Below are 20,935 nucleotides of genomic sequence, written 5' to 3'. Positions count from 1 at the left end.
GGTTGAGAAATCGAGGACTACACCCTATCATCCACGGGGCGATCCCCGGGGCGAGATGTACAAATAGCGGGAGCCGGAGGTGCCGGCTGCACCTAGTACCAGGACTTTGCATCTATGCAGGGTGGAGGAAGAGCCCACACTGGGAGAATGGGGCCCAGCCCCTGTGAGGGATACTCACTCGGATGATTGGCATATGCTGGCTTTCGCTGATGCCCCCGTGATGGAGGGGGAGGCTCCTGACCCTTTCCCCACTCGGTTAGATGGGGTAAGGGGGGCTAGTGATGGGCTGTCGGGAGTATCCCAGGGTGTTGGGGAGGAGGATGTGGGGCCCAGGCAAGAGGTAGAGGGTTCCGAGGTGCAGAGGGGTTTGGGTGACAGCTCGCAGGAGGGTTCGCCTCATAGTTCCCCTCATAGTTCCCGTGGGTCTCCCTTATTGTCCGAGGTGGAGGAGTTAGAAGAGGGAGTGCACAGGTCTCAGAGAAGTAGGCACCCCCTAGGTAGGTTGGCCTATGTGGCACCTGGGGAACAGAGTGTGATCTCCATTGTTTTGGGGAGTTAGGCCACTGCTTTCTGCACTTGGATTGGGCGGTGTGTTCTGCAGGAGGGGTTGTCGAATTATCTGTGTTCTGCAGGAGGGGTTGTCGAATTATCTGAATGTCAAGAGGGCATGACTTAATTTGGTGGGGGGAGAATGTAGGGTTCTCAGATTACTAACTATAATGTTAACTGCATATATAAAATGGTTTCTCTGTAGCGTAATAATGAAATGGCTTCTTTGTGGGTAACTGATGAGGTAATGCTGTTTAGTTGAAATGTTTGTGTTATAATTATTGATAACGGAGGAACTAACCAATGGAAGCGATGTTGTTTTATCTGTATGTGTGGGAACCTGGAGAGAGTGCGCAGGATTTTCCGGAGGTGAACCGAAGAAGAAGGACGTGCTGGACACGCTCCAGTCAACCACCGAGGTTGGTCCCAGGCGGCGGGTCAAGTAAGTCGGAGAAGATCGAATGGTGAACAGAAGGCTTCGATAATTGAGCTCCAACGGTTGTGCACAAACTGATTGAACTCTGATAAGTTTCGGCATCCTTTTCTTTCTTTTTATATTGTATCGCTATTAATTACCTAGTTCCAGTAAGGTTTATAAAGTGTAATCTGTAAAACATGCATTGTGTGCTGTCGGATATTGTATGTGTGAGTTTGTACCAGTGTGCATTACACAGCATCTACGCAAACGGGAGACATGGTTTGGTGGGTGGACGGATTTTCCCCTAGACAAACACAATCCGATAGCCCTAAGCGTTACACAGAATAAACAGTCTGTGACTTTATTTTTCACAACTAGAGTCAAACAGGGAAAAACTTGTTTTGCTGATTGAACTATCTCCGTTTGGACAAAAAATACTTAATTTGCCAAATATTTGAAATAGCATTTATTACAGATAGAATCAGAAAGATGAGAAGACAATATATTTTTTAGCATTTGCTCTGAGTCACTGGGTTATTCTTGCTTGCTGACCATGAACTAGCTTAACCCTCCTGCACTGATCTGCTTCTCCTTGCACTGTCTTGTTCTACTACCAGGCTGAAGACATCCTCCGACATTCCTGCCATACAGCAGTCAGTGATTGCAGCACCTCAAACCACCTGTGTCTGGGAGGAAGTCTGCATGCATCTGAAGTGTTTCGTAGGTGGGAGGCAGCATGTCCGATGCCTGAACGCAAGGCAGCTGGAGGGCAGCGTTAAAAGTTGGGGGGTCTTCATCGTTGATGTAGACTGAAGTTCTGTGAGCCCTACTACTGGCGGTCGGTGGTTCCTCCTCTTCTGTCTCTCTCCGCCACCACTTACGAACTGTCTGTATGCCTTTCCGTGCACCAATTAGGAACATGTCGATGAAGAACACCTCTATTATCTCAATAACACAAACCACAGAGCAGCTCATCCAGAGTCCCAGCTGGCCTCCAAAATTTGAGAGTAAGGTGACAACCTAGAATCAGAGAAGCAGAGGCATTAGCACAACTGAATCCATGCATGTAATGTGCACCTCAGATCGGATTCCTGGATCCTGCTCTCCACTGTTGGAGAGTAATAATTACCTGCCTACTGTCTGTGCTGCTTTCTTTCCAATTTCATGTGTCTCACCAAATGAGTCTTTTGTTTTGAGATTGTGTGATTATAACACCAGCTTTTGAGAAAGGCCACTCGCTATGAGTGAACTGTATCAATAAAACATAATGCGGAATCTAGACTGGACATTTAGGAAGTTAAGAGTCATACTCAACACTCAACTGTGAGCTTGCTGCTTAAGGTGACGTGCTAAAATGAAACACATCATCTCAAAGTGGCATGTTCTAGGTAATTTTATGAATGGAGTTTGTTTGACCCACCCAAGTGATGATTTTATGTTGCCAAGAAGGTTTGCCATGAGTAATCAAGCAGATTGGGTACTAACAAGTATTAATTCATTCTTACCAGTGAGGTCAACTTCGAGGAAGGCAATCTGAGGATCCGCCTGCTCTGCTTGGCTAAACATTAGCAACACTGGCCAATGGGGGGGGGGGGGGGGTGGAACAACAGCACTAATACTTACATTATTTTCTGCTGTCTCAGTTATGTTCCTCAGATTCAGACTTCTATAGAAGATGGCCAGATTGGCTAACTCATTCCTGTTGAGTGAAAATGAAAGCACAGAACCAGTGTAATCTGTACACTTTGTTGTAAACCTGCTATGAAACATGTTGCACTGAATAAGCTAAAAACCTCCTGTTATTCCCACTACACAGCAAAAGATTTGCATTCCTATTGTGCTTTTATAACTTTAAAATGTAACAAAGACCCTCATAGTCAGTGAGGTAGATGAGAAAATTGCATGGTAGTTGCAAAGCAGAAAAAAAGACCCCAATTTAGAAACATCACTCAGATTCCAATGAAACATCTCCCTTCCTATTCCCTTCCAACACATAGAATCCCAATGGACCAAGCCCTTTCTTAAAATTTGTGCCTCCTACCTTTTAATCTTTGTGGTGTGCCCTGCTGTCTTAGGTAATAAGAGTTCATCCGGCTGCCCAATTAGTTTGTGTTAGAATAATGTTCCCATAGCTGAACTGTTCATGCACACTTACTGTCCTACTGTGCCTTGCCCTTCAAGTGCCCATAGAACTGATCTCTCCCCCTTGGAGGAATGAAGTTGCCAGTCTTGAAACTCCATGCATTAGTGATTTTCATTCCTGGATTTCCTGGTCATTCTTATCAAACGTACTGAAGTGAAGATTTAATTGAATCTCAGCTTCATGATCACATTGCATAGTAGCAGGCTGACAAATCAGAACTTACTTTCTTAGTGTTTGGTTTCGATTGAGTTTCCTTTCCCAGTTCAGAAGGTGAAGGATCCACTCCTACTGAGGAAGGACAATGGTGTGAGTGAATTCCATCACAGCAAGTCAGAGGTCTCCATGGATTAGCTTAGTCTCTCTACCCATTAATTAGTTGCTTCTCTCTCCTCCTTCTGCATGTCCTCTAATTCACAATTTACTTAATTCAATTTGACCCACTCACTCACTGTCTCCTACAAAAAAATTATACATGTGTGCGCGCGGGCACTTTTACATGCACTCTCTTACCAATACGAATATATGGAAATTCAAATCCATATGGAGTACACAAAGTCATGCCGTTCAATTATATTTGAATATTTTACTTCTTGGAATCCAAAGTTACATTTTTACACATTAAATAATATCTTTTAAAGTTTTCTCCTCTCATTTAGGAAATGTCTCTTTGTGAAGATCTTCACCCTACAGGACAAAAACTTTCTCCGTCTCCTGATCAAAGAGAACTGAGGTATTTGACTCGTTTTTCCTTTAAATGATCAGAGAGCTGAGGCTCCAGTACTGAGAGGTCTGTACACCACGGATACTCGGACACTTCAGATGCACTTCCACGATATAGATTGGTCCAAGGATTCTATACAGAATCCCTGGGATGACGTTTCCATACGCCTTAGACAAAATAAGGCAGCAGTGCAGAACAAGGCCATGTTGAAGCAGGCAGTAGATATTGTCCTTGAGATGTCGAGGTGCACCTAACACTAGCAGGGTAACTTCATCATTCATGGAGAGTGATCCTCAAATCAGACATGGGGCAACACAATCAGCAATTCATTCCTTGCAGCCTGGTTCAAAGTCAGTGTGAGGCTGGTGGGACACATTTATCTAGGAGTTAATAGTTTCTAGATTTACTAGATTCATTCTTGGGAACCAGTGCAAATGAGGGAGGGAAAAAGTGATCAAGTATATGTAATTAAACAAGCACACATATATTGAAGACTGAGTGGGTGCAGTACTGAGCAAGACAAAAGCTAATGATTGAAAGAGTGTGTGATGGACAGAGAGAGGCAGATCGAGTAAGTTTAAAGCGAAGAATGTAAGCTTGTGGGCAAGCATTTGACTTGAATGAGAACGTGACTTAGCGGGCAAGGGGAAGTGTGAGTGAGTAACTAACGGAGTGTACAAACGTGAGGGATCAAGCGGTAGTGTAAACGTGCAAGCTTTAGTAAGATTCTATGTAAAAGATTGAAAGAATGAGTACAAGAGAGCATGAATGTACGGCATGGGACTGTGAGAGAATGAGTGAAGCAAATGAGAGAATGAATCAAGGAAATGAGACTGAATGACAGCCTATGAAAGTTTAAGTTAGTAAGCACACAAAATTGAGCAAACACGAGTGTGAATGAGTGACGATGCAATGGTGCGTGGGTGAATGTAGGTCTATGTCACTGAGAATATGATCAATATCTCTGTGTGCACGTGTGTGCTTGTACATCTGTGTACGTGAATGAGTTCACTGCTGCGTCTTTACACCTAACTTGCCCGCTCACCAGATTCCATCCCCCCCACAAGCAGACGTGCTGGAACCTGGTATTAGAATGATTCAGGTACCAGGGAACAGGAATCGCATGGGCATTGCTCACCTCAGATGGTGGTGAGGGCCACTGTGCGACGCTAACAGTCATTGTCCATTCCTTAGAGCTGTGGAGAAAGCACAAAGCCCATGGCTCAATGTCCCAATATCCAACGAAAAGCGGAGAAAAATTGGACTAGGGTTAGGCCTTGGTCATATAGGGATCAAGCTGACTGGATGATGGTTTTAGGGGATTACTTTCACCCCTGCCACCCCTCCTCCCTCCAGCTCCCTTCCCCTTATTGTGACTCTCAATGTTCCACAGGTAGTGGACTCAGCCTTAACTGGATGTGAGATTTAAATGATCCACAGTTTGAGCACAGGCTCTAGAGTAACTGAAAATGACTGGACACTAGAATTAACTACAAACTAGATCTAGTGGCATGACATTGACTGGAAAGTGGCTCCAAAAGCATGAACAATATCAGTACATGAGATATTGTGGCACTGGCAATGACTGGACCCACACTGACTGTAAATTAGCCCCGCTGGTATTGGCACTGATTGGGACAGTGACTTTACAGGAAGTAGGATTGAGGGTGATTTAAGCCCAGATAGTGGCAATGAGTGGACACGTCTGTAGGGAGACTAGAGGTGACTGGTTATTCGGGGGGGATGGGGGGTGTCAGTGACGCAACAAGAGGGGACAGCGAGAAGGTATTTCCTGGTGCAATGAGATGAGCCATGAAAACGTCAGAATTTGTGCCTTTAAATATAGTACAACTAAAACATTAGCATCTGGTTCAATGCATTTATTATACCACATTTCTTGTGAGCAGACTTCACAACTGGTTTGCTTTTTATATCTAGTCCTCCCTAAAAATGCTGTGTCTACCTATCTGGAAAATACTACATACCGTCTATGTTCCATTACTTACAGTAATTGTTGAATTGCATTTGCTAAATTCATGCACCTTTGACCAAACTTCCCCCAAGAGGACCACAACCTTGCTGTAGGGTTTGGAGGCTTGTGTGCTTCAATGACCCGGAGAGCGACGTTGGCTGGAGTCAGGGCCTTGTGCTTTGGCTCTTTGTAGGGTCACCCCTTCGAAACAGGACAAAGGGTAGAGGCCAGACTAAGAGTGGTCCACCAGTCCTTCAGGTTTGGGGGTTCAGCTCAGGACTAACAACCATGACCAGTCAAAAAAAGTCAATAGGGAAACAGCAATGAAGAATCCCATCTCTGTGTGCAACCCAAGGAGGACCTTCATTGCTGCCCTAAACGCCAATGACAACAGGCAGTAAGTGACCAAATTTGGGGAAAATGTCTTTTCTTGCTTTTGGGTTACATATCCCTGTTTTAGAATGACCAGCACTTACTAGATTTAGAGTGGCACAGTACTGTAGTAGTTAGCACAACACTTCCCATGCCAGCTGTAAGATCAGGGTTCAATTCCTGCAGCTATCTGTAAGGAGTTTGTACGTTCTCCCTGAGACCCCATGGACTTTCTCCAGGTGTTTTGGTTTCCTTCCATGTTCCAAAGACATATGGTTAGGGTTAATGAGTTGTGGGCATACTATGTTGGCAGCAAAAGTGTGTTAATCCTTGCTGATTTGATTTGATGCAGACAACACATTCCACTGTATGTTTCGATGTACATATGACAAATAGCTAATCTTTAAACACAGTTCCAGTGGACTCGGAGTTCTTTTTGGCAGCTGGTACAAAATCACATCATGTCCTCAGGGATGGACACTAGTTTTAGGGCAACTTCACCACAAAGTTTTAACTGGGATTCCTGGTTGCATATTTGACTGCATCGCCAGCTCCATGGGAACGTGAGTGGACTGGATATCAACAGCAATGTTGACAAGAGTCTTACTGGACATAACTCCAGAGGGACAAACAATGACTAAACTCTGGCTCAAGAAAGGCTGGAAATGCTTGAACACTATTAACAGGAATCTATATGGACTGCACAATTGTTATACAGGAAGCACATAGAATACATTCTGATAATCCATAGTGGTGCATCTCTCTGTAACTAACACTGAGAGAAGGACAACTAACTTGCGGGATTTCATTGAGTTATCTTGTTGGAATGGAAATTATTTTCAAGTCTCAGGAACTTACTGACAGGCAGGTCGGCAAATCTTCTGGCAAACCAATTGTTGTTGAATAAATTGATTGCGCAGTCTGTAATAGCAGGAAACTATAGGAAAACAGAAGAAATTTCTTAAACTCTGTGGGCAACATCAAATAACTAAACAGAATTATATCTTCTTCCAGATTTCCATTATTCTTCCTATTAAAAAACCTGAATTTATTCATGACCCCTTGACTCCTGTACTGTGTCCCCAAATTCTCTGCATCTAGATTAAGAAACTTCTTCAGGAAGCCTGGTTGAATTCATCCTTACATTGAACAGCTTCACTCTCTTGCACTGCACTGTCTCTGTAGCTGTAACACTTTATTCTGCACTTATTTTTTTCCCTTGCACCCCCTCAGTGCACTTTTGTAATGAATGATATTCAGGTCAAGCTTTTCACTGTTCCGTGGTACATGTGATCATAGTAAACCAATTCAATTTCTCCAAATCAAAGGTGTCTGATGAACTTCCAAATCAGACAACTTTGATTTGGAAGTTCAGCATCAGGCATATGATCAACACGATTAGTGTAACATAATCAACAGGGTATAATAATGCTTAATTGCTGGGGATCACAAGTCACTAGAAAAACACCACCAAGGCTGAATAAACTCTTCTTGGGCTTCCAGCTGGGTGCAGGTATCAATTTTTAATCAACGTTTCAATGACAAACTCTGCCATCTTCTTTAGGGATGATGCCTGGGCACGTCTAGTCTGGTAGTATTTATACCCCCATAGTCCATCCCTTCTGATTGGTTAGTCCTCTTCTAATCAGGTTTCTGCTGTCCCACCTTGTTTACAATCAAAATTCAGTTCTTACTTAGAGACTTTCGTCTTTGTTAAAATTCCTTCCCTCTAGTTTTATTTCAATGGCTTCCTTCACCAGCTGGTCCCAAAGGCCATTGGTGCGGCAGAGTAGTTATGTGTCATCGAAACACTAGATCTTTTTTTCACCACCAATGCCATCCCAACAAGACGCTCCAAATTCATCAGAATATTCATAACTGAAATAAGTCAGCTGATCTGGGAGAGAGCTCACTAACTTTTGTTTGTTTATCCTTCCAATGAATTTGGGGGATTTTGCTGAACCGGCATGGGTGGTGGTTTCTGTTGCCTTGTGATGCCCCTCTGCACGGTCCAGATCACAGAGACATCTGTAGGACAGGGATCACTTCTGCCTGGTAGATCATAAGGTTTATGTCGAGTCTGAAGTCATAATCTTGAATTACTCTTTTCTCAATCAACATAACATATGCTGCTGCATTGAAGGCAGTGGAAAATTTCATCATCAATGATTCCCTTTGCCAAGAGATGACTCTCAAGATAAGGAAAGGGTTCCAATTCTCTGGATTTTGTCATCAACTTTCATTGTCGGACTGCACTGTGGTACAACACAGGCAGGTAGTAGAGGTCCTTCATCTTGTTGATTCTGAATAGATTTAATGTGTACCAATTTTAAATTTAGCTTAGTCTAGATTTCAGAGTCTTCCTGATCATTTTGCTGGCATCAAATTATGATAGATACAAATTTAATGCTGTTCTGATTAAAGGTTATTAGATCAAAACTTTAATTATTTTTTACTCAAGAAACCCCACTTGATCTGCTAATTACTTTCACCATTTTCTATTTTTATCTCAAAGGCAACTCGGTTTCCTTGCCAGCCCTTCTTGGGTTTGTTCTGTCATTTCCTGAAATTTACATTGGATCTTCATGATCAAATGGTTCAAAATTTGGAATTCACTCAACAATTGACTATGATAATTATGGAATAGTTTTAGTTTTTGTACACTGTTCTAATTCTGTCCATCTTTCAATGCTCACACATACAATCCAAAACTGACTCGTTCTGGATCACGATGGCAATTTCTTGAAAGTCCTGATTGACGACATTTTAAACACACATATACCGAGAGAAAAAGCAGGCAATGGGAACTTCACTGGAATCCAAAATGACTCAGACTGGGTGGTGGGGTGGAGATACATCTTTATCAAAGGAGGTGTAAGGCACTCCTTCCCTCCACTAGCCTGCAGATCACCCTAGGGCAAGGTGTAGCACCTCCTTAGCTCTCCCCACCCCGATCAGGGTCACGTGAAGCCAAGGGAGCAGGTGATGGATGGTCATATGAGCAGCTGGTATATATCACAAGTCCTGGTTATGTGATCACAGTCTCTGGAGAGTACAGGTAATGGCTGGGGACATCCGTCTTATAAAGGTACTGCCCAGAAGGAGCAACGGCAAACTACAAAACAGCACATAACAATGATGATGATGGCGGTGATACTGAGAGAATGATTGGGCACCTTAGTAGATATTGCTGATGTGGGACCTACTAATAATTACTTACGATCTGTTGCTGGGGTAAAGGCTCTACCTAGTAGAAACTAATGGAATTTATTGATTTCAGTTGCTTTTCCAAGTGCTTTGTTCCCAATTTGAGCATAGCTGTGCTCACTCTGTGAAGTGAAATTGATGGGTTTTGCTTTTACATCCATCTCTTGCTTTACTACTTTTAAAATCCTCTCACAGTACATAATTTTAGGCTCAGTTAGCTTATTGAGAATGCATTTTTAAATACTTCCTTCCAAATGGGAGTCATACATTCCATGAGATTGTCACATGGCTTAAGAGGCAAGTACACCAGTCGACTCCACTGGCCAACTTCACAGTCACGTGGAAAGAGAACGGCATGTTTCATGTTTGAAGAGACATTACAGTAGGTGAAAGAATAAATGACAGAAATGTGATGATGCAAAGTGAGAATGAGTCAATGGGAGGAAAAAGAGAATACAAATAAATCAAGGGAAATAGAAAGTAGAATACTGGAATCATTATCTGAAATCATTGTTGCGTCCAGACAACTGTAGAGAGCTGCTTTCCTCCAGCTTACATTGAGTTTGTACAGGGAGGTAGGGTTTGGAGAGGGAGTCATAGGTACTTGTCAATCTGAGGTCATGACTGAAGACTGAGTAGAGATGTAAATTCAGTGATCACTTTCTAGACTGAAGTCTCCAAGCATAAATGATACTGCCTAGTAAAACATATAAATTGCCAGAGGAACTCAGCAGGACAGGCAGCATCTATGGAAATGAATGAATAGTTGATGTTTCAGGCCAAGACCCTTCTTCAGGACAGCTCTGAAGGTCTCAGCCCAAAACATCAGCTACTTAATCATTTCCATAGATGCTGCCTGACCTGGGGTGGGGGGGGGGGGGTGGTGTGTGTGAGTGTGAGCGATTTTGGATTTCCAGCATCTACAGGCTTTCTTGTGTTAATGATACTACCCCATGCTTTTCTGTCAGGAGGTGAGACTCCCTGTAATTCGTGCAATCCTGCTATGCATAAAATGCCTACTCTGTTTATCTATGGAGCAGCAAATCACTGTGGTAATCTTTGGATGCTGCAGACATATAGATATTGATCAGCAGGAAGTGTGAACTCACTCCAGCCTGGGAACTTTGCGTAATCACAGTACTCTGCTTCGGCAGGTAGTGGCTTCTCATAATGGGCACACCCACAGCATCGAACCATTTCCATCTGAAAGCACGAGTGTAGACACATCTGTGTGTACAAAAGGAGTCAACTGGATTAGTCTGCTCTCTCTATTCCCAGTTGATGATTTCAAGTGGGCTGAAGTCTTGCCTGTAAAGTGTATCTTTTGTTGTAGAGATTTGCCACTGGCACATTCAGCCCGTCCATTGTACAGTCACTGTACGGACTACCCAGTCTTTGCAATACAGTCTGAAACATCAACAGAAATGATTCATTGGAAAGTAATACATTGCAAGAGACAAACGGCAGCCAATGTAAATTATTGTAAGCCTTGCAATTGGTGAAGGTTGCTCAGTTTATCCGATTTTTATTTCAAAATAAATTTTATGCATAATAAAAATACAGTGGATTCCAGTTAATTAGGCCATCGGTTAGTAAGGGCAGCTGTTTATATGGGACAATATGCTGCTTAATTGAGGCAGGAGATGATTGCCAAACGTTTTCTAACTAGCATCAGTCACAACCACCGTGTGCCTGTTAGACACTACTACACTGTGCATAGACCAAACAGTTTTAAAATAGCATCAGCTGCATGTGTTTGTGTTCAAAAGCAGTGATTTTTGTCAGATAGTTGTGAGAAATAAGCAGTGAGCAATTCAGAACTCTTTTGCTCGCTGCTGTTTCAATCATTCAGACATGGAAATACCAGAAACGGCTGGCTGTGGAAATGAAACGATTTCACTATTTCAACAAATTAGGACCTGTGAAGAACTTGGAAGTATCTTGAATGTTACCTTTGGTCCCCACCGGGCACTCTGCTCTCACCTGTGGCTCCAAGCCCCACTGCAGTATACTGCTCCATCAGGTTGGCTATATGAGGTGAAGGTAGCTTAGAGCCCGGTAAGATCAGGACATGCCTGTCCGAGCGTGTGAAGTCAGCTCTGGCGGACTGGGTAGAAGGGATCTACACAGTGAGATCCAATGGCCAGAAAGACCCTTCTGCAATGCTCAGGGGCAGCAAAGGGCATGACAAGGCACAGAAGATGTCATGGTCATCCACAGCAACCAGGGAAAAATCCAGTTGTGACATCTGTTCATCCCACTAGACTCAGACTTCTGGGAGGGAGTGGAACTGCCCAGTGCAATGGCATTCCGCACAAGTTTCCTGTCATTGTCAAATATGATGGACAGCCACCAATAGTTTTGGTAGTGTTCTAGTTTGTTTTACTGTATATTTCATTTAAACACATCAGTTATTACTCAGTTAAACAGTAGATTGTCTTTATAATGCCTTTTAGCTACTTCCATGAAACTTCTGGGGCAGCCACTTAATTGGGCCAAAATGTACTGGTCCCAATACGTCCCAATTGACTGGAATCCACTGTATATACAAAAGAAAAAATATAGTGCAAAAAAAATCTTACTTTCTTACTATGTGCCATTTCATTGGAAGTTCAGCAGGAATTTGAAACTGCATTGTGTCTCTGTACACAGACCTGCCATAAATCACTAGGTTACAGATCTGACTCACATCTACAATATTCTCCTCATCTCAAACTCACCTAACCAGATTCCTCCATTCTCAATCCCATGCACCAATCAATTCTTATCCCCTTAAAACTTGCATCATCTCCCCAACTATCTATTCACTTTCAGAATATGGGAACAGGCATATTTACCCCCTTGAGCCTATTCTGTCAATCAACCCAACCAAAAGGGATCTGTTATCCAACTCCATGTATCATTTCTCTATAAACCTTTAATAAACAAAACTCCACCAATCTCAGATTTTAAATACCAAAATGATGTAGATTCAATTGCCAATTGAGGAAGAAAGTTCCATGTTTCCGCCATCCCCTGCATATTGAAATATTTCCCAACTTCTTTGTTCAACTCGTTTTTAGACTGAAGCCCCTTAGTCTTAGACTTATCAACTTCTAGCTTATCTATCAATTCTGCTTAATGAACTGAAAACTTAAATCAAAACATGCTAAATTATGCAGAATCCAGCCAAGTATAACAGAATCTAATCCAAGTTAACTCATGTGCACTCCCATCATAAAAATGAGATGCCTAATCCAGATAAAATCCAACTACAATGTTGAATAGCTGTAGCCCAACTTCAATTATCTGGTGTTCCAGGCATAAATTCCATTAATCCTCAGGTCTCCTTGGATTTTCACCATTTTCTAGACTTTCACTATTTAAAAAGTATTCTGTTCAATTACTTTTGTATTCAAAACAGAGGACCTCACATTTGCATGCTAAAATTGAGTTTGTTGAGTACTGTGAGATTTGCTTGGACCTTGACCATCAGCTCTGCTTAGTTGTGATGGAGTGTTTCCCATTGGGAAGATTACCAATTCAAGGCCCATGGCCGTTTGGGTTTCTGTCTGAATCTCAATCCCCACATCTTCAATGAAGGGGTATTCGTTCTGATCATGAATGACAATTTTGGCTCCCATTGAAGTGACGAGGTATGGATTATACTCATCCTCATCCACATGCAGAGTCATCTTCAGGCCTGTGAAAGAGAAGAGGAAAGCCAACTTTTGAGACATCGTGGTCAATTTATAGCCAATAAATACAGCCATGTTGCAAGTAGGAAATATGGTGGCTGACTGCGCACAGCAAGCTCTGACGAACAGTAAAACATTGACTTTCACTTGGAAATTCCTTATGCCTTATCAGATCAGATCTGATGAAAGTATCTCAGGCTAAAATGCTGCTAGTGAAAAGTGAGCTGACCAGTTTATAATTTCCAATATTTTCTGTCTTTAGTTTGTATCTCACTTCAGAGTTGAACAACTTCGGATAGCAATTCTGTATTTCCATTGAAACCCGTTATTTGACTTTTCTCAATATCACTCTCACTTCGATCAACCTTCCACCACAGATATCCCTTCTGTTGTTTCCACCTCTTCTTGAATTCTACTGCTTCTGTAAGTGCTAAAAATTTAGTCTGGCACGTAACTCCCAATTCTAGTGAAAGATTACCAACCCAGGATTTAATGCACATTCTCCTTCCACATATGATATCAGACTTGCTGAAAATCTCCACCATTATTTGTTTTGACTTCAGATTTCAAGTAACTGCATTTTTTTTTATATAAACAACCCCAACAAAAGAACTTGGAGTGAAGTGTAGAAATCATGTAATAAGCACAAGAAAGAGATGGAAAGTTTCCTACAAGGCAAGTGGATCAAAGAATGTGGGACAAAAGTGGGAATAGGCTACCAAATGCTCAGAAAGATAGCATTGAAAGGTGGAACAAATGCAAAGGGTGGAATAGCATTTTCCTGCTTCTGTTTTCGTTGTTAAAAACCCATGTCGTGACTTGAAGATTGTGAAACACCACATCCTGGGGGTGGGGGGGGGGGGGCATACTAAAGAGTGAAGTCACACAAGGACACAGGATCGTGGGCATTCTCCACCAAGACAGAGCCATGAATATTGCACTGGGACACCCAGAGTACAGTGGAATCTCTTCCCCAAGTCCTCCAATAAAGGTTAACTTCCATCTGGAAGATAATTGTGAAGAGTAGACTTTACCCAGAGGCTTTGAATCCGTAAAGCTGTACTGGAAGAATAAAATGTTTTGTGTTTTATAATTATAGTGTTGTACAGCACAGAAACAGCTCCCTTTGTCCATGGGGCCAATCAGTGCTAATCCAATTGTAGACACTGCTTCCCGTCTTTCGACTTTACCCTCCATTATCAGTCAAAATTCCGCCTCGTTTTACCATTCTCACTGCCCCCGTTGCTGGTTCGCAGAGCCCTGCTATCTTCTCCACTGTTGAACGTGAAGCAGTTTCCACGCAGCACGTGATGCATTAGGCTGAAGTTCCTGCAGCGGGGAGAGATGGGGGGGGGGGGGGGGGGGGGAAACACCTCAGTCACTGTGGAAAAAAGTGAGACATCAAAGGTGCAGATCTTTCGGAGGACCTGGATTGTCGGCGGAGACAAACGTGGGAAAGCTGGAAGCAAAGTGCACTTGGATATTAACCTTGGAATCCGCCCCCCCCCCCCCCGCAAAGACTACAGACAACCCAAGAGTATAGAGGATTGAGCTGATACTTTATAAAATGTCATAATTTGTAAGGTTTAATAAAGTGAACCTAGTTCTCCTGAAACACTACTCTCTGTCTCAACACCTCATCTACCGTCTGGGTAGTCTCCAGCCCCTTGGCATGAACATCGAATTCCCCAACTTCCGGTAATTCCCTCCTTCTCCCTTCCCCCATCCCAGTTTCCCTCTGCCTCCTCCTCCAGCAGCCTACCTCTCTCATGATTCTGCCTTCTTCTACTACCCATAGCGCTTTCCCCTTACATTCCTTCTTCACCTCTCCTGCCTATCCCCTCCCTGCTTCCCCTCCACCACCCCTTGATCTTACTGGTTTTTCACCCGGCACCTACCAGCCTTCTCCTTCCCACCCTCCCACCACCTTCTTTATAGGGCCCCTGCCTCCTCCCTCTTCAGTCCTGACGAAGGGTCTCCGCCAGAAACATTGATTGCTCGTTTCAACGGATGCTGCCCGACCTGCTGAGTTCCTCCAGCGTGTTGTACGTGTTGCTCTCTCTGTCCCAGCTCTCTGACAATGATGGAGTCAATCGAACAGCAACTTCAACAGACTGAAAATTATTACCCTTCCTCCCTGTAAGCAGGTACCTGACAGTACAACAAGCCCGCAGCACCACCCAACCCCTAATGAATCAATCCGGACGGATATGTTCACACGACCACACAGCAGAATTTCAGATCATGCTGTTCCCTACCTCAAGTACTACCCCCCGAAAAGGTAATGGGGCCCCTTAATGCCACTCCACGGCATTTACCTCCCCAGCCCCATCAGAACTATCCTCTCTAAATGCACCCCCCCTCCCCGCCAGCACTGCACTGAGCGTGGGGGAGCCGTGGCTGCCTCAGAAATGCCCCCCAATGATTGAGCTAATCAGAACTGCTACTCCCATTCTGTAGGTCTGCTTTGAACTGCACACCCCCCCGCAAATGTGACTCCCCTTCCCCCCGCTCTCCTCCAGACAATTTCTAGTGGGGGGGGAATCTGCCTCAGAACTGTCCTTTCCACACTGTTTGAGCCTCCTCGAGTGCAGACACCCCAAACTACCCGTTCCCCTCCCCCCTTCACTGTGGATCCACACCATTCCGCACAGGAACATTCTGGAAAGGTGCGAACCCAAAAACTGTCGTCTCCTAGCGACAACTGCTTTTTTTCCAGTTAGTTACGGCCGGATATTTTAGTCTGCATTAACCTTGAATCGCAGGCTCTTCCCCCAAACGAGCAGGATAATATGAGATCATCAGCAGAGTATCCCATCTGCAGTTTGGCCTGTTCGGGCACCTGTGCCATAATGTTGAGGTAGTGGAGTCGATACCATTCCTGGATGGCGGCTGTGCCCGAGTTGAATGTATAGATGTCGCAGGTAGATTCATCGTGTTTCTTCTCGCACTGCCCCGGGAGAGAAAGAAGAAATAAGAGAACCTGCAATACAAGGTCACTATCCAGCTAATTTCCAGTGCCCAAGATGTCCTCCGCAGATCCTGATGCACAGGATCTGGCACTTCCCTACGTGTCAGACTCACCAACTTGAAGCCAATCACATTGTTCGGTTTCAGGGTGCGGCTGCCCCCGAACGATCGGGTTTGGAATGTCCCGTTCATCCTGTGTTGCCTCTTGGTAATGAGGTCGGACAGGATGGTGTAATCCTGGCCCACTTTGACCCGCAGCAGTGGAATACTGTTGGAAAATCCGCCCCCTTGGCTTTCGGTGGTGTCTCGCCGAGCTCGCCATTGGCTGCTGTTGGAAGTGTTGAAGTGGTAAAGCTCGTTGATGGCAATCTGCGTCTCCTGGTCTAGTTTCTCAAGGAGATGTCTCGTTGCAGTGTATCTGTGGAGAGACAGGAGCAAACCCGGGGCAATGATAACCGCCATGCTCTGGGTGTGTATGAAGGAATTCAAGTAGGACCTTTCTAGGAAGTTCATGGTCACATTATTGACAAGGAAGACACCTTCAGAAATACAGCACATCTTTTATGACAATTGTTTGAGAATTTCTGTGCTTCCTACTGTATTTTTCGCCAATATACACCTTGATCAGGTGTTAGTCAAAGCATTTAACCTCTGCCACCGACCCTCCAATCATGAAATGGTGGAGAACCATGGGGAACAATGGCCCGCAGTGACGGGTTCCCGCATTTACTAAACATCGCAGCTTAAGAAATGGACGGGGAGCATTATCTGCTCAACAGTCTCCTTCATTTTCAGCGAGATCATGATTATTACTCCATCTCGCCTCCAATTCCCACCCTCAGCCCCATCCCTAAATTCCTGGCAGACCAAAAATTTGACACACATACACACAAAAACACAAAACAGTAGATGTTTCTGGCTGAGACCCTTCCACAGAACTGGAAAAAAGATCAGAAGTTAGAGCGAGAAGGTGGGGGGAAGGGAGGAAGAAGTACAAGGTGGTAGGTGATAGGTGAAACCGGGAGAGGGGGAGGGGTGAAGTTAAAAGCTGGGAAGTTGATAGGTGAAAGAGATAAAGGCTGGGGGGGGGGGGTGTTCTGATAGGAGAGGGTAGAATACCATGGAAGAAATGAAGAGTCATAGAAAAGTATAGCACAGAATCAGGCCCTTTGGCCCATCTAGTCTATGCTGAACCATTTAAACTGCCTATTCCCAATTGATCTGCACCCAGGACTATAGTCTCCATACCCCTACCATCCATGAACCTATCCAAACTTCTCTTAAACATTGAAATCGAGCTCACGTGCACCACTTGTACTGGAAGCTCATTCCACACTCTCACAACCCTCAGTGAAGAACTTTCCCCTCATGTTTTCCTTAAACTTTTCACCTTTAACCCATGACCTCCAGTTGTAGTCCCACCAAACCCCAGAGGAGAAAGCCCATTTACATTTACCCTATCTATACCCCTCAATTTTGTATACAGTACTTTGGTCAAATCTTCTCGGAATCTTCTATGCTCCAAGGAATAAATTTCTAACCTACTCAATCTTTCCTCTATAACTCAGCTCCTCCAGTCAGGGCAACATCCTTGTAAATTGGCGAACTGGCAGAGTCCTGATAGTTCAAATGCAGATAAAGATAATGATGAACTTTATTTTGTCACATGTACTTTGAACCATCAGAGCATACGTTCAAATGCATCGTTTGCATCAAATCAAATCTGCGAGGATTGTGCTGTGCCTGTGAGGAAGGGTCGCTACGCTTCTGGTGTCAACATAGCACGCCAGCAGCTCACTAAACCCAACCCGTACATCCTTGTAATGTGGGAGGAACGCAGAGCACCCGGAGGGAACGTACAAACTCCTTACAGACGGCGGTGGGGACTGAACCACGATCTTCCGATCGCTGGTTGCCGCCACGATAGCGGACTGCCACCGCAGTAAGGGCATTGGTCAACAGGTGGGGATGATTGAGATTGAGTGCACACAATGCAGGAAGGGGCTGACGACGAAGGCAAATTATTCATCCTCCGGGTAGATATTGGATTTTGCTGTGCCTAACAACATCGCTTCTGTTAATTACCAATTGGCTTGATGCTATTATACGCTCATTTGAATGGATGCTGCCCGACCTGCTGAGTTCATCCAGCTTGTTTGTACGTGTTGATTTGACCACAGCATCTGCAGTGTACTTTGTGTTTGCTATTAATATGCTCATTTCCCTCGTAAGTGTTTGCAATGGTGGACAGCATCAGCGGTGGAATTTCCAAAGTGAAGCAAATTCACCCCGGACAGCTCATTTTCATGTCTCATTGTTGAAATAAAATCCAATTATATAATGGTTTAAAAAGTCTAAACAATTACATGCGTAGATGATATAACTTCTATTGCTTCTCCCTTATCCGTAGTAATGGTTATAGCATCCAAATATTCTAACAACATTGTCAAATATTATCCTCCTTTCATGAGGTCACGTGGATTTTACAAGTACTTCTCTGGTAATAATTCCAGCGGTTTCGCACATCTGGCGTTAAACTGGGAAAGAGTACAAAAGGGAGGAAGTAGGAGAATGGAATTTCTAGGGTCTCGGCTCGAAACGTCGACTGTATTTTTCCCCATCGATGCTGCCTGGCCTGCTGAATTCCTTCGGCATTGTGTGTGCTGAATGGCTTTCTGTAATTGTGGGCCCAGGCAGAATCTCCCAGTGCCACGGAGAGCTGCACTGTCGGAGATGCCAGCTTTTGAATGCGATGCAAAACTGAGTTCTCGTTTGTTCCTTCCCCCCCCCCCCCCCCCGATCCAAAATACCCCACGGCGGTATACAAACAACCGGAGTCAGCCAATAGTTCGGCGAATGTTTATACCGCAACCATAAGTGGGCTGAAATGGATCATCTCTACGGGATCTTGCTCTGCATATGCCTGGTACCCTGATTCGCGCAGTAACTCCGCTTTCAAAAGCTACTTCACTGACTTTGGGAGATGCTGAAGGGGGCCGCTGAACAGGGAGGTCTTTCTTCTGGGAATTGCGGAGGGCGTGGGGAACTGACCTGTATGGGTTCATGTTGCAGATGGTGATGGCAGGGAAGGGAATCTCCTGGAACTGGACGGTGATGGCGACGGAAGCAGTGTAGTAGGAGACGATGAGAAGAGCGCACTGCCATAAAATGATCCCCACGGCACCAAGGGTCAGGATCAGCCAGATTGTCCGGCGCAGCCGGCCTTTAGACACCACAATCCTGCGGCAGCCGTGGGTGTTGGTGTTGTAGCAGTACCACCGTGCCAACTCATAGATGCTTGTTGCTTGTGGCCCCGTCACTGGCAGCTTCTCCTTGATCTTCTCTTTCAGTCGCTTTGCCTCCGATTCCATGGTGCCTTCACAGCAGCGCCCTGGCACAGGAGGAGGCATTAAAACTGGACGGGAAGTGCGAGCGGAGTTGCATTTTACTGCCTCATGTTCCTTCCCTCCCACTCACTTCATTCCCCTCCCCTCCCCACCTAATTGTTGTATCTTATTGCCTTGTCACACATGCAGTCTCGCCCCCTCCCCTCAGTCGTACACTCTTCCCTTTCCCCCGGCTGTACAGTGTAGATGTTGCTTCCCCCGAGTTTGATTGTTCACCCAGGAAAGGGGGCCAGAGACTCCGAGCACCTCTCAGTGAGTGAAATCGGTGGCGATGTACAACAGGACTGCCGGCTCGCCTCTTCGTTTGACTGGTGTTATTCCTGATACAAGCGGCAGCCGGCATCAAGGAAACAACGGGGCAAATCACAATCAGCGCCACACTTCCAGAGAATAAGCAAGCGTGGCCAAAAATTGTGGGACCCATTAGGAGGCGGAAAGAAAAATGGGATCCGGAACAGCAGGAATGAAAAAGATGAACCTTTAAAAAATATATTCAACTGCTTTCTATATGCAAATCAATTTAAATATTTAATTAGAATTGTTCAACTCTCCAAATTCTGGTGGGATGGGGGGGGGGGGGGGAAGAGATTTAATTTCCCTTTAAAAAGTGTTTCATTCCTTAGATTCTTGGATCATTTAGATATATTTTTTAAACTCCAGACCATCGGCTCCCAGCATATCTGGGTTTCCTCAGATCCCATCGCCTACTATCGGCCGCTTACTCTTTGATTCATAAAAAAATCATTCAAATCGAGTAACACATACACAATGCTGGAGGAGTTCAGCAAGTCAGGCAGCATCTGTGGACGAAAATAGACAACGTTTCGGGCCGAGACCCTCAGCATTTTGTGCGTGTTACTCAAGATTTCCAGCATCTACAGAAACTCTTGGGAATCAGATACGACGCTTTCATTAATTTAGTATCGAAATTTCACCAATAAATTCAGTTTATTCTATCCCACTATGTTCTTTTTCCAATGTTGTTTTAGTTTAAATGACTTTCTGATGGAGATCAACTCGTACATTAAAGGGTTTGACCTACCTGTGTAGGGAGCGCGAGTCACCGAGCTGCAGCTGAACTAGGTGCGAGACTGCATCCGATTCTCAGCCGCGACCAGTCTCACAACAAGGGGAGGGGGTTGGATTTGTCTCCGCTGACAGCTGATTTACGTTCTCTGATTGATTGATCTATTGGTCAGGGAAACCGAGAGAGCAAAGAAAACGTGCAGGTAGTTGAGGGGTGTGGAGAACATTTGCAAGGCCAGTGTGTATTGTTTTCCATAGTTATTAAATAGTGATTGATGTTACAAACGAGGGACCCGTTCGACCACTTCATGGGATAATACAGGGACAAACATTGGTACAGGTTCTACCTGTTATTATGTTGGCTTTGGTCTGAGACCTGAACAGCAGGAGGGTCTACGCCCGAACTCCTCAGCTGTCCTTCCTCATACATTGTAGGTGACAGGGCGGCTTAAAGCTGGAGTGAGGGGTAGCGC

General features: G+C 44.5%; 1 protein-coding gene across 1 annotated transcript; it reads right to left on the bottom strand.

Annotated features, from left to right (window-relative positions):
- Positions 1-1,418: 1,418 nt before the first annotated feature.
- LOC140735629 (epithelial sodium channel subunit gamma-like) lies at positions 1,419-20,586 on the bottom strand. Its single transcript, XM_073060895.1, has 13 exons — positions 20,479-20,586; positions 19,081-19,420; positions 16,144-16,447; positions 15,813-16,009; positions 14,285-14,388; positions 12,901-13,064; positions 10,691-10,789; positions 10,492-10,609; positions 7,034-7,112; positions 4,970-5,027; positions 3,334-3,395; positions 2,591-2,666; positions 1,419-1,987 (listed from the first exon to the last, which is right to left on the bottom strand). The coding sequence occupies exons 2-13, from the start codon at positions 19,398-19,400 to the stop codon at positions 1,622-1,624; spliced, it is 1,947 nt and encodes a 648-aa protein (XP_072916996.1). The 5' UTR covers positions 19,401-19,420; positions 20,479-20,586; the 3' UTR covers positions 1,419-1,621.
- Between the last annotated feature and the right edge of the window lie 349 nt (positions 20,587-20,935).

This window comes from Hemitrygon akajei, chromosome 11 (assembly GCF_048418815.1).
Source record: "Hemitrygon akajei chromosome 11, sHemAka1.3, whole genome shotgun sequence".
In the NCBI taxonomy this organism is placed as follows: Eukaryota; Metazoa; Chordata; class Chondrichthyes; order Myliobatiformes; family Dasyatidae; genus Hemitrygon; species Hemitrygon akajei.
Note: the sequence above shows the minus strand (reverse complement) of the source record. Positions and strands in the feature narration are given on the sequence as shown.

What these genes read in the sequence shown, in the direction of transcription:
- LOC140735629 (XM_073060895.1), bottom strand. Translation starts at nt 19,400, where the DNA reads ATGGAATCGGAGGCAAAGCGACTGAAAGAGAAGATCAAGGAGAAGCTG. An exon ending in TGCAACATGAACCCATACAG is followed by an intron (nt 16,448 to 19,080) that starts GTCAGTTCCCCA and finishes GTCTCTCCACAG; the next exon opens with ATACACTGCAACGAGACATC. An exon ending in ATTTGCCGACCTGCCTGTCA is followed by an intron (nt 5,028 to 7,033) that starts GTAAGTTCCTGA and finishes CTTTCTCCACAG; the next exon opens with CTCTAAGGAATGGACAATGA.